The 15717-nt window shown below is 40.4% G+C and overlaps 1 protein-coding gene across 2 annotated transcripts in view; it reads right to left on the bottom strand.

Moving 5' to 3' along the window:
* Positions 1 to 220: 220 nt before the first annotated feature.
* The window catches only part of Pid1 (phosphotyrosine interaction domain containing 1), a 219695-nt gene continuing 204198 nt past the window's right edge, over positions 221 to 15717 (bottom strand). For both annotated transcript variants that reach the window (XM_055616696.1, XM_055616697.1), the window contains exon 3: positions 221 to 2550. In XM_055616696.1, coding sequence (XP_055472671.1) covers positions 2074 to 2550 — 477 coding nt within the window. In that variant the 3' untranslated portion in view covers positions 221 to 2073. The remainder of the gene's footprint in view (positions 2551 to 15717) is intronic.

Genomic DNA, 15717 nt, shown 5'->3' with positions numbered 1-15717 from the left:
CAGGAATTCAAGATGGTTCTTCAAAGATATGTGGGGTAGGGTTAAATGGCGATTATTTGCAAAATGTTTAGAAACATTCTTCTCTGAAATAAGCCCAGTACATTAATCAAGAAGGTCAACGTCATCAGTAACATTATTGTCTCAAGTAAGGGGCATCCATTTTTGAATGCCTTATGTGTGGTCAATTTAAAAACCGATAAATATCAATAAAAAGATAAAATTGCCCTGTTTACCAAGTTTGATTTATTTTACATGTCCAATTTCCATTTCTTAAAAATAGGAAAGTTCATATAAAGTATGAAACACCCTGGCTTTATTAACACAAACATACTTTTATTAAAGAGTGAATGCATTTATCTAAAGAATAGTTTACGTATATCATAAAGCAACAAGCATATCTTCAGGAGGTGAGTCCTCACCAATACGACTCCATGCTTATCGTACATGCCTTGAAACTGGACCCACACAGAGGACATACACACACATACACACAAACGCATACATGGACACATGGGTACACAGACCAAAAATACCAACACCCTTGCTGTCTGGATTATATTAGCTCTCACTTAAGGCTTCTAAGGTACCCCATTGCCCCTAATATCACTAGAAATGAAAATACGCCTTTTAAAGGAGCAATATTACTTGAAGAAAGTTGATCATTTGCCCTCTTAATGTGTCTGTTCACCTTAAATGTGTATTTTTTTTCTTTTTTTGAAAATCTCTCTCTTCCTTTTTCTGAGACAGTGTTTCTCTGTGTAGCCTAGGCTGTCCTGGACTCACTTTGTAGACCAGGCTGGCCTTGAACTCACAAAGTTCCACCTGTCTCTGATCTTAACAAATACTTTCCACGACTCTTTATGAGATCTTGAACTTGAGAGATCTCAAGTTACCAGTGAGAATTTCTCTTCAGAACTGAGAGTCAAGGGCGTCATTCTGACTCTAAGATATCACTGACTTCAGGACAGTAAGATCACATTTCCCTTTAGGTTTCCAGATAAACATGAGATTTCTAAGCAAACTCTCTTGAATTCATTCTTTCCCTACTTGAATTCAATGATAAATGATGGGGCAAGACTTCCCAGGCAATGTCATGTCAGAGTTGAAACTTCCCATGAAGGAGTCATCTAACAGGACCTTTCACCAAGTAAGTTACTATAAATCAAGGCTTAATGAAGGGTGGCTACTATAGACTTTGGACACCCATTCCTTCTTTTCTAGGGTGTCTGACATCTGAGATTCCTGGATGGTTTGCCTACTGTTTATTGAATTAACTTGCTGTTTTCTTCCCTTTTGAAGTCCTGCAATGTGTTGAGCCTCCATCCCCTTTGGGGAGGCTGGAAGGAGAAAACATGGTAGGGCAGGAGGAGGAGAACAATCATTAGTTGCAAGGATTCTAAGAAAATAGATGAAGTGAATACAATAGGAGGGCACTACTTGATACACTCATGTAAATGAAAGCATCATCTTTAACTACGAATTGACTGCCATCTAGCGTGCTGTTAGTTGTAAAGCTCAATTCAAGCTGTGCTGATTCACATACTGAGGAGAGTGTCTGCGAACATGCCAAGGGAGAGGAGCAACCAGGTCATCACCCGGACATGTCCCTTCTATCCTGCAGCCTCCACACCAGCATCATCTCCCCACGCCACCCATGGGCCTGGGGGTCACAGAGGTGCCTCTAACATTCCTGTTGGATTTTGTAAGGCAGATTGGAACAGTCCATCAAACTAAAGCCACAGAGCGTTTGCCTGAGAATGGTGAAAACAGGCGTAGAGATCTCCCACCAGGAAGTGTTGGAATAGGAGAGAGAAGAAAAACAAGAAGAGAGTCTGGAACGTTCCTCCCCATCCACTCTCCTACTCTCCTCGTGGTCATGGCAGCAGCAGATTTCAATGTCACATAATTAATGATACATTTCTTTAGCTTTAGAATTGCTCTTCTGAATTTAAAAAGCATGGTCAGCCAGTAAGTTGGCAGTCTTCTCATACCAAATTCGAATCATTGCGGATGCATCTATCTTCTGAAACTCGTTGCCCAAATGCTGCCTTCGCTGGAACATCTTCAGTTCCTTCAGCCATCGTCAGATTCCAGTTCCTGGGAAGCCTCTTCGGATGAGCTGCTCCTATGGATCCGCCCATCACTCTTCATACTGTGGAAAGTCTTCTTGAAGGCCTCCATCATGGCGTGTGCCAGCTTCTTGGCCTCCAGCTTGCTCTCGCATTGCACTGCATGGCAGTCCATCTGGTAAGACAGGTCATCGTTGATCTCTCTGTACACCCAGGCGAAGATGTTGGGGCTCACATTATGGTCAGCTGTGCAGTAGGCAATGCGAGCCACCTGGAAGGTATCCATGTGCACTGTCGCCTCTCCCTTGTGGTCAAGGTGATGAAGCCACACTTGGAATGGACGGATCTCTAGGAGGGCGTTGGCTGGGAAAACGTCTTCTCGGGCCAGTGCGTGTTTCTTCCAGAGCTCAATGACTGGCTTCTCAGTGCAGCCAGACAAAAACTGCATGCCTGTGGTAGAGACTTTGCCCAGATAGGTGACCTGCAGATAGGAGACAAGAAGCAAAGGGAACAGTCAGCACCACACGCTGAGCTCACTCTGATAGGCAGGTGGAGAGAGTTGACGAACACCAAAGCAGCAGGGCCCACTGAGCAGGTGCACATACTCCTTGACCCCTAGAAGCAGAATTTCTTCCTTTCTTTCCTTACAAGTTTCCTCCAGGGCAAATGAATGGAAACTCTTTAAATAGAGTTGGATTCTTATTTTTTTAATCGAATACCTTAAGCACTCCTTTCTTCTTCCATACCCCCTTTTAAATTAAAAGTGACTGAGGATAATATTTCATTTAATTTGGCATTCCTTTGAAATCATAGGTCACTAGAAGTTTACTTTCAATCCATCGGAAATGCAAGCATTCAAGGACAACAGGAAATCAGGAGGCTGTGCATCTGCAAAACGAAGCCTTTATTAAGCTTATCTCTCGGCTGGATCCTTTCCACAAATCCTTCCCTTTTTGATTTCCTTTATGCTGCTTGCTTCCAGAAAATACCAAAGACACACAAAAAAAGTGTTCTATCCAAATTACAGCCTGAAGCATGGTTTCCCCTTCCACTGAAAAGTTTTAAAAATATAACAATGCCTCGCGACATTTCAATCTAAACAGTTTTTGAAATGATGGGCATTTGGTTATGTGACCGTAGCTGAGAGATTAGATAAGACTAGAATGCAAGGTTATCAAATGCTTAGATTGGCACTATTAAAAAGAAGAAAAATAATTCCAAAGAATTCAGATATTGTCTTTAAAAAGAAAGAAAAAAAAATGCTTGTGGGGGGCAAAAGGATTCAGCTGATAGACCCTAGTTTGACCCCTTAACCCACATGGTAGAAAGAGAGAAATGACTTCCACTAGTTGCCATTTGAGCATCACACATGTGCCCGTGTTCATAATTTGCCAAGAGGTATATGTTATCATGTTTTGTCATCAGAGTGGGTAGAACTGTTGCCACTGCAATGTAGGCATTAAAGAACTGCATGAAACCTAAGAGGTCAATAAAAAAAATAATGTAAAATTGTGTAGAATTCAGTTTAAATTTAGACACAGAGATCTAAACACTATGAATGCAAAGGAAGGGATCCTAGAACAGGAAAAGGAGCAAACTGATCCCTGAAATTTAGTCACAATGGCTCCAAGTCAATGGTTATTACTATCAGACCAGAGGGAATGCATACAAAAACTTTAGAGCACAAAAGAGGGGTTCTAGTGCAACCTTTTGTGAACAGGTTCTCTCTGAAATAAGAGAGTCCCTTTAAAAAGGTAGTTTGGCTAGGCCTGGCAATTCACATCTTCAATCCCAGCATTCAGGAGACTAAGGCATAGTCCTTTCATAGACTCTTGTCCACAGAAGATGGGCGCATGACCACTAGCATGTAAACAGATGTTCAGCATTGCTTACTATGTTGGTTTTCATTAACTTGTCAGAAGCCAGTCATCTAAGAAGAGGGAATCTCATTTGAAAAAATGCTCCCATTTAGTTGACCTGTAGGTAAGCTTGCAGAGCACTTTACTTGATTGATAGTTCATACAAAAGGTCCCAGACCACTGTGAGCAATTCCATTCCTTGCAAATGGTCCAGGACAGCATAAGAAAGCAAAATGAGCAGGACAGGAGGAGTAAGCTAGTAAGCAGCATTCCTCCACGGCCTCTGCTTTAGTTCTTGCCTCCAGGTTTCTGTCCTGGCTTCTCACTTTGGCTTCCCTCAATGAACTGTGACCTAAGATATACAAGCCAAAGAAATCTTTTTGTCCTCAGGAAGCCATTGGTCATGGTCTTTTATTACAGCAATTGAAACCTAACTCGGACACCAATTATTGAGTAATGTTATCAGAACCGCAATGAGATACTATTAATACTTCAAACACATTACCATGACTGCTACCAAAACAATTGACAATTACAGGTGTAATTGTAAGCACAAGCAGAGTCCTTGTGCCACATTGGAAGATTTAAAACACTATAGAAAATTATGTCTTGGCCAGTTTTTCATTAGAAAGTAAAATATCTGTGTCAACTTGACACAGCCTAGAGTCTCCCAAGAAGGAATTCTCAAATGGTGGATTGCCGGAATTAGATTGGCCCATAGGCATGCTTAGGAAGAGGTGGCATGGTCATCTTGATTGTTCACTGATAAAGAAAGGCCCAGTGTACTGTGGCAGAGTCTTTCCCTGGGCAGGTGGTCCCAAGTCTACTGAAGAAGGCTAGCTAAGCATAAACCTGCAAATGAACCAGCCAGCAGCCTTCCTCCACAGCTTCTACTTCAAGTTGTTGCTTGAGCTTCTGCCTTGATGTCCCTCAGTGATACACAGTGACCTGGAAGTGTCAGCCAAATAAACTCTTTTCACCACTAGGTTGCCTTTGGTCAGAGTGTTCTATTACAGCAGAATTGAAACAAGGGTGTTTGGCCCAGTCTACTTATTTATAAAGGAGGTTGGCCAAGCCCAAAGTTTGCGAGTTTAAAGCCCAAAACTGGAGTTGCAGGGGGCCAAGGGAGCCAGGGCCAGGGAGCATTGGTAAGGGCAACAGATAGTCACATCTTAGCTGGATATCATACAGAAGGAAGAAGTCGGGTGCTGAACAGGAACAGTCAGAAAAGACAAGGAGGTAGGGGACAGCTAAGTTTGAACCTTTTATAACCTTCTCTCAAGAACTATAAAGGAGCTCACATGAAAGCATCTCCTGTTTTTACTAATCCCCACTTTCTCCAAAGTACTGTGATGCCAACAGTACCAGCCTGAGTCCTGGCCTTTAATCAGGGACATAGTCAAACGATACAAACACAATTGGAAGTTCATCCAAAAGTTAAAACATATTTTGATTCGTATGACTCATTCATTCTTCTTCTCAAAAGAGCAAATTGCAGGGTCGTAATAAGATTAAGTGTATGCTCAAGATCAAAGGACCCATTATGCCTAGCAGTTAAAATGTAGAAAGAACCCACATACCCAGCACCATGCAAGTGAATACATACACACAATGATATATTATTTAGTGCCAATGGGAGGGAATTCTTACATATGCTACCTAGAGATAAACTCTGAGAACATTAGTGTTCAATAAAATGAGCCAGTCACAAAATAAAGACTACAGTTCTATTAAAACTCTATGAAAATCACAAAGACAGAAACTGGAGGGTGAGAGATGGAGACCTGAGGCACAGTAATAGGTGGCTCTTGTTTGAGAGACAATGAGCTTCTGGTGTGTAAGCCTGGAAAAGTTACACAGCTCGGTGGAGGCGACGGCACTAGAACATCATGCCCACATCAATAACAAGGAAGTGCATACTTGAAACTGGCTTAAGAGGATTGTTTTTTTTGTTGTTGTTGTTGTTGTTTTTTTTTATGTTGTAACTATTTTACCACACACACACAATAAAAAATAAGGAAACAACTCATTTGGGTGACTAAAGAGAAAATACACAATATATTCATCCTATTTACCAGAACTAGAAATATTATATTTGAGAGAAAGATAGTCTGGAGGAAGAATTCTTTTTTTCTGCTTTTAGCTTTCTCTCATTACACACCATTCACACACACACACACACACACACACACACACCCTTCTAAAAGTTATACAAAGAATTCAACTGAAAGATGATTAAAAGGTAGTTTTTCAAAACCTTCATTAGAAGCTATAGTTGACTCATCCAAATCAAAAGCAATTTCCTAAGTAGTAAAATTCTGACAGTCAGCCAAGAAAAAAAAAAGAAAAGAAATTCTCTTTATGAATGTTTATTATCCACACAGTAAAGATTTAAAAAAAAAAGTTTTATTTTGGAAGTGTGTTTGGGGAAGAATGGAGCAAAGATTTGAAACTCAAAGGTTATGATGAGACAAAAATAAAAGCTACTTAATAATGTATACATATTTATAAAGGGAGTTTTAAAGCATTGAGATAAAACATGATACATGGATAAAATCTGTTCAGGTTAAACTAGTGTCTACTTTCACCAATAACAGAAAAAGAGGCACTGAATATCATGTCCTAAAGGTCTCAAGTCATCATTTATATATGCCCACAGCAAAATCAAACCCTAGGGAAACAAAAAAGTTATAATGGATGTTTGTGTCTCAGGAGATGGCAAAAGAATTGCGTACATCAGATTCACTGACAACTCTGTAGACTAGGATGAAATTTTTTTAAAAACAGAGTCACAGTACATAGCTCCAGAGGGCAAGAAACTTGCTAGGTAGACCAGGCTGGCCACAAATTTATAGACATGTACCTGACTCTACCTCCCAAGGACTGGGCTTGAAGGTGTGCCATCATCTCTGCTTTGGGATGGGATATTGCCATTACTAAATTGTCTGTCTAAAAGACAGAACTTAGATCCAGACAGGAGATATACCCAGAATCATTCAGAGAGTTATACTAGGAACACATTTATACAAGAACATTTCGGGTATCAGCAACTGCTTAGTGATCTGTGAGGAACTAATCTGAATTAGAAGAGTCTGAATTTCTGTTGAACATTTTGCTATTGGACGAGAGGCATCCTCCCTTGCTGGGGTTGTCCCTGCATGTTTTCATTATCTCTGGTTTGGTCGTCTTGTCTTAGGTGACTTGTGCATGACTGCAGTATGTCCGACCATCGACAGAGCTGGGAAACAGTGTCAGATGCAAGCAATGAGAGAGAGGCGATGTATGAGAGAGGTAAATGTTTCCTCAATGAATGTGCTCCCTCTAAGCCCTGTCTGTAGAGGGAGTATAGTCTTCTGGGGCTACAGAATTATAAAAATATTGGAGTTTCAAAACCGGTCACTAAATCTGTCCAAACTGGGACACTGTTGTTTGTTTGTTTGTTTAGTTCTTTACCTTCCAGGGGGAATAAATAAAGAGACTTCTAAGATAACAAGGGCAGCTTCAGAAGGAATGAGAGCTGGCCTCAGTTTGTAAACATCAGCATCTTTTCTGTGGTGAGAGAGACAGGCATAGAACAAAAAAAAAAAAAAAGTGTAAACGAATCATTCCAAGAGCAATAAACAAATAGCAGAGAAAGGAAAACTTGTCCTCATGTGTTACCTAATGGCATAAACTCACACCCCAAATGGGTATTTGAGGTAAGTGTCAATGAGCTTTATACAACCTCAACTGAAGAGACTGTCTAAGGACATCTGCAACACGTGACGGTGTGAAGACTGAGCGTGAGGTACCCACAGAGGGTCTGCAGTGCTAACAGCGTCAACTCTGCAGAGCCTTTGTCCTTAGAACCTCTCCTTCCCAAGCGTGAGCTGTCCACCCCACCCAGCAGCTCTCCATTCAGGAATAACCATTCCTGCTCAGCTGTGGCTAAAGAAGCTCTGCTTCCTGATGTCTGTCCTCATTTCTGCCAACACCAATTTTTCTTCCGGGAGGCCAGGCCATAATCTCATTCTGCTTATAACTTGTCCTGCTTCTCTCTCTAGATGGCACAAGAGGAGAATGGTAGCAACCTGGGTCCTTGACAAAGATACAAGATGGATGGATAGTTGTATTAGAACTCACACACCCTGGCAATCAAGGGGTTTTCAGCCTCCCAAAGCACATGAGCTCGGGTTTATAAGCCCAAAGCTCTCTAGAAGCTTCTCTTGGGATATGAAAGATCTTGCTTTTCTTTCATGTTCTGTAGAAGACTGCCTTTCTCTGGATGATAAAAAATGGCATAGTGGGAACAGAAGATGGAGAAAACATAGCTGGATAGCCTCATAGCCTCTGGGTTACAAGAAGAAGAGGAGAAAAACAAGAGCCACTGTTAACCGTGGGCCAAATGCTCTCACATTGATCTCCCTGGCACGCTTGAGAGAACTGGGAGTGAGAAAACATAGGGACTATTTCTGACCTCAGCTTGAATCTTCTCTCCTCTTCCTAGTCAAAGAGGAGCAAAACTCCAGTGGACACTGTGAGGACTGGAGGACTCATGCCAATCATTTTACAGCCCAAACTGCAAACACATATGCTAGTTACAAACATGTATCATCTGCTTTCATCTGTAAAGGCAGCATTAAAATATAATGATGTTTGTAGTGAAAACCATGAAAATTTTGTTTACACAATAGTAAGCATGGAAGATTCTAGAAGAATGGTGAGTGAGGACAAAAAAGGTTGTGATGGAAACTAATTTCTGAATCCCAAAACTCAAAAGCGGCAACCACAATTAGACTGTAGATAATGACAGTTAGCCAGGCCTTCCTTTTTACAAGGGTCTTGGTGAAATATTTACACAGATCATGACCCTTCATTATGATCCTACATGTAAGGGATATTATTATGTTGTGTCTAAAGACTAGGGGACTGCTGACAGATAAAACAATTTGTCCAAGTTACATAGGGGCCAGGACTTAAGTTTGGACAGGAAATTCAGAACCCTTGCCACCATCTGCTGCATTCCATCTGTCCTACTGTGGATGATCCATCTTCAGACAGGAGGTCAGCCTGCCAGCAGGTACCCAGCAGGCTTCCAGAAGGCTCCTCTGAAGTGCCTTGTCTACTCTAGGTAGCATCCTCCAAGGAGTTGAGAAGTCTCCATTCAGTCTTCCTGGATCCCAGAATAACTCAGAAAAATAGTGAAAGGAAGTGATTGATCTACTATTTCTAATGTTCCAAAAAAGCTTTCCTGTGGCATGCCTATATATTTTTATCGAATAATAAATGTCACTTACATGTTGAGGCTTTGGGGGAACTTTACTGAGAAATATATTGTCTTTGTAAAATGTAAATATATATTATGAGGGTAGTAAATTAAATAAGATTTAATATTCAGGAATAATTAAGTCCTATTTTTAACTTCAATGAAGCTGTGTATGTGTGTGTGTGAATATATATATATATATATATATATATATATATATATATACACACATATATATGTGTGTAAAACATCTGCTGTTAACGACAGCATTGTCTCACAGTTACATGCTTAAGTGAAAAATTTGCTTCCTATATCCATATTATATTAACTTGTTTCAGTAAAGCAGAGAGATGAGATTTTTACATCCTGTCTTGCACTTACAAAGCAATTCCAATGTGCAATTTGTCCTGTCATTTGGATCTTAGATATGTGAAGCTTCGAAATATTGTCACTGTCACTGTCAAAGACGGAAGCAATTTATCTAAAAGGCACTAAAGTATGCCCCTGAAGACAAAGGCACTTAATAAAAATGACACCACACTGAAACCCACATTCCCTCATCAGGTCCCATCTGGAGAGCTGACCTCAGGATGGGGAGACCCAGAGCTGAGCCACCCAGAGGCACAGGAACAATTTATTTCATGACAAGTCTGTTATTTCACCCTTGCTTTCTCATCACTGGGGTAATACTGAAAGTGGGACAGAAGTTCAGAAGCCTGTGTAGGCCTTTGAATGGTCAAAAGAAAATGTTCTCTTAATGATAAATCAATATGAAGCACACCACTTGAGAATCACCCTGAGGAATAGTTTCAGGGGATAAGCGCTGTGGTGGGTAAAAGAAAAAAAAAAGTACCCAATCTGGGTCTGTGGAGCACTTTTCAGTTCATTTTTCTTGGCACACAGCTCATCAGAAGAAGACCATAGAAGACACTAAACCTTTGAAAAGAATAACAATGGTGCAGCATTGTGTAAGGTGTGACAAATGCATAAAGCAATTGGCCCTGGGAGCCACAGCTCTCAAGAAGTATCCCATGGAGGCAGACATAAAAAAAGGTGAGGATACTGAGGGCACACAGCCATGAGTGCGTGAACACAATCATGTAATCCAGAGCAGTAAAGACAAGCTCAAATGAAAACCTTGACAAACATTGTCACTGAAGTTTTGTTTTTGTTTTAACTTGATCTTTTCTTCCCTCTTTTCAAAGCAAGGACTGTTCCTGAAAGGAGAGCCTACCACTGCCACTTTCTTAATTCAACGTAATTTCTAAATGCTTATCTTCATACCCATTGATCAATACAGCTCCTATTCCTTCTCCAAGAAGCTTCTTTTTGTAACACATAAAGACTGTAGAGAGATCCGCCCTTGGTCAAAATGCAGAGAACAAGGAACTGTGCGGCACACAAGCCCAAATGGTACACCTACAATGCAACCCTTATACCTAAGTCTCACAGAAAATCACAGAAGATGGAACAGGAATATTGTAAAAAGCATAATTGGTTTGGTCTTCCAATTTTTATCACGTTCGATTTTAGTCTTTCAAATAATTGGTTTTTTTATTTGGGGTGGTATAATTACATCATTTTCCCCCTTCCTTTCCTCCCTCCAAACCCTCTCATATACTCCTCCCTGCTCTCTTTCTCGATGGCAATAATAGAATGAAGCAGTCACTCTCATTTGTTGATGGTTGTTTTACAAACTGGTGTGACACTTTTGAATGAAATTGTTAATATGTAATTCTTCCTTCTGCCACGCCTATGGATTTGCCATGGATAGTTCATCAATATAAAAATGTACCATCACAAATTTATCCACTATGTCATCATTTATGATTATAAAACACATAAAAACCTACATGCTCATACAAAACAAAGCAGTTTGATAAATTACAGGATAGTCATCTAAAATGCTAATACAAAAATATATGCACAATACTATACTACAAAAAAGAGGAATTTATTCATAAGGATGACTTATGGGCCATATTGTAATGTGAATCACTGCAAAGCAAAAGTTATTGCTTTGTATAAACAAGAAGATGAAGCACAGTTACATTTTGTTTTTGTTTTTGTTTTTATGAATTTGCTAAGTTAGGAAAAAAGGAAACCCAGAAAGAACAGGGACGGATTCCAACAGTGGGTGGCTGGTAATAGGATTTAAATCTCACAGTGATGTGAGAACAGGGCAGACACTTGGGGAAAGTGACTGCTTTCAGAACATCATTCCCCATAGTTGTGGCTTCCAGTATCATGGAAACCGATATTAATACAGACAACAGGAATGGGGAGAAAGAGTTCAAAGTGGAATAAGAACAAAACTGGGGGGGTCTCACTAGAAACATGATACAGAGTGGAAACATGCCACCAGGATGAAGTGGACAAACACCCAAATGCTGCTTCGCTCAGGACCCCTGACACTCTGTCCTCGAGCAAGGACAACTCCAAGGCAATGTGGCATTTCATTTGCCTTTAGCTGCTTTTCAAAATGGTGCACATGCGTGATCGTGAGCCTACTTTGTGCTCTCTAGAACTTCAAGTTAAAAAAGCAAATGTGAAGAACCAGGTTTCTCACTGTTGGAAGCCAATATGGAAAGGCAAAAGACTATACATACAAAACCCTATGACATTCCTGAGGGATTTGAGTAATTAAAACAAATCAATGGCTTTAGAGTGTATGGAGACAGGTAGATGCTGGTATCAACATGCAGGTAGATTTTGTGCACATGGGTGCATACATACATGTACACATGTTTTTTTTAGCTGTGTCCAGTGTCCTGTGAACAGTGGCAGGCCCACAGTGAATAGCCCTACCTGGAGAAAACTGGCCCCAGCCCTGACAGTTAAAACTCTGAGACCATTCCAGAATGTTGCACTGTGGCAGAAAGTAGGAAAACAGAATAACAATAACATGTTTGAAGGTCGGCGCCAGTATGAAGCTCTCCTGTTGATCAAACAAGGGCTGTCAGGTACTGATAATAATGATATCAGTATCAGAAGAATCAGAGTCAGATGAACTCAATGGCTGGCTCTTTGATCTCCCCCCACCCCAAGGGAGGAGCAGCCTTGCTAGGCCAAGAGGAATACATTGCAGCCAGTCCTGAAGAGACCTGATAAGCTAGGGTCAGATGGAAGGGGAGGAGGTTCTCCCCTATCAGTGGACTTAGAGGGGGGTGAGAGGAGATGAGGAAGAGAAGGTGGGATTGGGAGGGAGGGCATGAGGAAGGGGACTACAGCTGGGATACAAAGTAAATAAACTGTAACTAATATAAAAAGTAAAAATTTAAATAAAAAGAAAAAACAAACAAAAGAATCAGAGTCAGTTCTTATTTACATGAATGAACAAATGGAAAGAAAAGTGAACATATCATGATACTAATCACGATAATAAAGGTGATTAAATCACAAAGCAAAGCCACAACTTTGCAGCCACAATTGCAGCACACCTTTCAGTTAAAAAAAAAAAAAATTCAAAAGATGTCAAAACTAGGGATGGCTGTTTGATGAGAAGATATTTCACAGAGGCCCAAGGCACTTCCCCGAGAGATACTTAGTAATTAGTAATGGAGATACACATTTACAGGGAACAATTTTATTCCTACCAAAAGCTCGAGTAACAGATGCTTCAAAGATGTGCTACCTGCCTGTCAGTCACCCAGACTTTATCAAGGAAAAACAGGACAAACTCAAATGGGGGAGATAAGTGTACCATGCTTGGAACTGGCAACGTCCCGCAAATGCTCAGGTTTGTGTGTTAGTTCCCAGGGTTACGGCACTACTCTGAAGGCTGTGAAGCCTGTGGGATAGAACTGTGAAATACACCCCAAGTTCATGCCTAGCTATCTCCACTCCCTGTCTGCTACGTGATGAAGATCCATCAGGAAACACTCCTGGCTCCATAAATCAAGCTGTGTCCCTGCCCCCAACACTATGTCCTTCCTGATGTGAAGGGCAGAAACCGTAAAACAAAATACATCTTTCTTCCACTGAGTTGTTCTATAAGGTATTCTGACGCAAAAATGAGAAAGTAATTACTACACGGGCATTGCTAAAAATTTAAAAAAATATGAAGAAAAAGAAAGAAGGAGGTGAAAGGCACTGGTGAGACGGGAGAGGGGACCCCGCTAGTCGTATTTCTTTGTCTATTGATCTGAAGTATACCAGTGTGTGGGCGGGCACACATGCTTAGCGTAAAATCCCAGTCTTTTCAGGAGGCAGAGGAAAGAAGACCAGAAGTTCAAGGTCATCTTCTACTACATAAAGAGTTCCCCGCCAGCCCGGCCTACTTAAGCTACCCATCCAAACTTTTTTAAAGTAAGTAAGTAAAAATATAATGCAATACAATACAATAATAATAATATAATTAATATAATAATATAACATAATAATATAATATGATATAATAATATAATATAACATAACATAATAATATAATATGATATGATATAATATAATAATATAATGCAATACAATAGTATAATACTATTATTAGTATTATACAATAGTATAATATAATATAATGCAATACAATACCTTAGGACACAATTTTACTTGTGGGATCTACTGAATATGGAATTACCCAGATTTTTGGCTGTATGGATCTCTTTCAGTTGTCAAAGTAAGAGTACTTGGGGTGTTAGAAACAATGAAAAGTAATGTATGTCCTATGAGGAACTACCATTTTGCTAGAGTTTGTCAATCACCTCACAGCATGAGAAATTAACTGCGGAGTTGGTTGCATCTCCTGCTTGAATTTTTCCAAGAGAGGGTTAATCAGTTTCATTAGATTCTCAAAGCGTTCAGTGATGCAAAGCAACACTCGGCCTATGGCAAACTCCTAGGGGCAACATTGCTCCAGAAATGAACATGAAAACGCTTAAGACTTTTGATATGTGTATTTAATTGCCCTCTAGGGACAACTAATGCATGCCATGTCCCATAACCACATCTGAGAGTCTTTCCAGGTACCAGACACTTTTCAACAAGAGCAGCCATCATCATTGCCACTTTCACTAGCTTCACAAATAAAATCTATTCTTCTGTTATTGTTTTAGTTGGCAATAAGATGGTGTGTTTGGGGGGAAATTTTTGGTAATCCATATTGCTTCCTTTGTAAATGACCCATTCAATTTCTCAGCTCTTTTGTTTCCACAGACTGTGTATACGTTCTTTCCAATGTTTGTATTTCATTTTGTTTTACATCTCCCTTGATTGCCTGCAATGTCCAGAACGATGATAAATAAAACTGATTTTAATGGCAGTCCTGGTCAAAAGCCCAAATTTATTTGAACTGCAAGGCAATAATAGCCAAAGAGCAGAAACACACCATAAAAAGACCATTTCCCCAAATGGATTCCAACAACCTAGAGGCTATTAGGGGACCAGGTAACCAGGAATTTACTATTGCATGGGGGAAATATTGTAATTGCTTTTATAAGGTTAATTGATCAGTAATCCCACTGTAATCAGATCACAACAGCCTTTCGCCAGCTTTCTTCTACTTTTAATTCAGAGGGGGAAATCATACAAATACACAGAACACATATAACTCTAAGGACATCTGCTTTGCTACCATAGAATCACGGTGTGAAGCCATGCTCCCCCAGAAGCACCAAGTACTCTAAGAACTACTTCACTTCATTATTAAAATGAACTCCACATAGTGAAAACCCTATACATATTGATTGTACAAAGAGACTACACAATCATGCCCAAATGGTAAAGCTTCCTCCAAAGTGACAGATCCCAGTTTTCAGGTTATCCTTTGTGTGGCTCTCCACAGAGGTGTGGTCCCTGAAGCAATATCAGCAGAAGCTCTGAGACTCCAGACAGAAAAGCAATACATATCATCCCATCAGTGAGTTCACCATTAGAACGCACATCTCCATCCGAGTCACAATGACAAACATGGGCCATGATAGGAGAAAGCCCTGGAGAATTCTCTGGTTGTTCAAAATGGAAGGATAAGCTCTCCATGAGGGTCGCAGTGTAACCCTGGTCCTATGGCCCACACAGCTCAACGTCGCTGTCACTGCAACCCCCTAATTGTGAGTTCAGACAGATTGTACATAGCAGGAGAGGTCCTTGGGGCCTGCTGAACTGCAACATGGGTCCTTACCAATATTTCCTGTTCCTAGCTGCCAAATGGTAGTGTATTTGGAAAGGACCAATGAAGCTGTGACCCCCCTCTCCATAACCACTGTGCCTGTGTATATTGTGCCCATATGTTTACATGTACTGGCATATATACACAGCGTACATAGACATACACAGGACGCCACAGACATGAAGAAAAGTGTGGCCATTTTGGCACACCATGTCTCATCTCGCCACCGTGAGCTCTGTGAGACTTTAGTCTCAGGGACCCTTTAGGAGTCAAACTCTTTGTTTTCCTTCCTTTTGCTGCATGAGGAAAGAAGTTCTCTATAAAAGCCAAAAGGAATGAAAAACAAAAGAAATTAAAAGTTAGCAGAACCAAGTTTAGCTCATTAAAAGTGATATAAACACGCAGACTAAAGAGCTGATACCAATAGCATTTGGTCACTGGGGC

Source organism: Psammomys obesus, unplaced genomic scaffold (assembly GCF_907164565.1).
Source record: "Psammomys obesus unplaced genomic scaffold, mPsaObe1.curated_primary_1811, whole genome shotgun sequence".
NCBI classification, from domain to species: Eukaryota; Metazoa; Chordata; class Mammalia; order Rodentia; family Muridae; genus Psammomys; species Psammomys obesus.
This window is presented reverse-complemented; position numbering and strand designations above follow the sequence as displayed.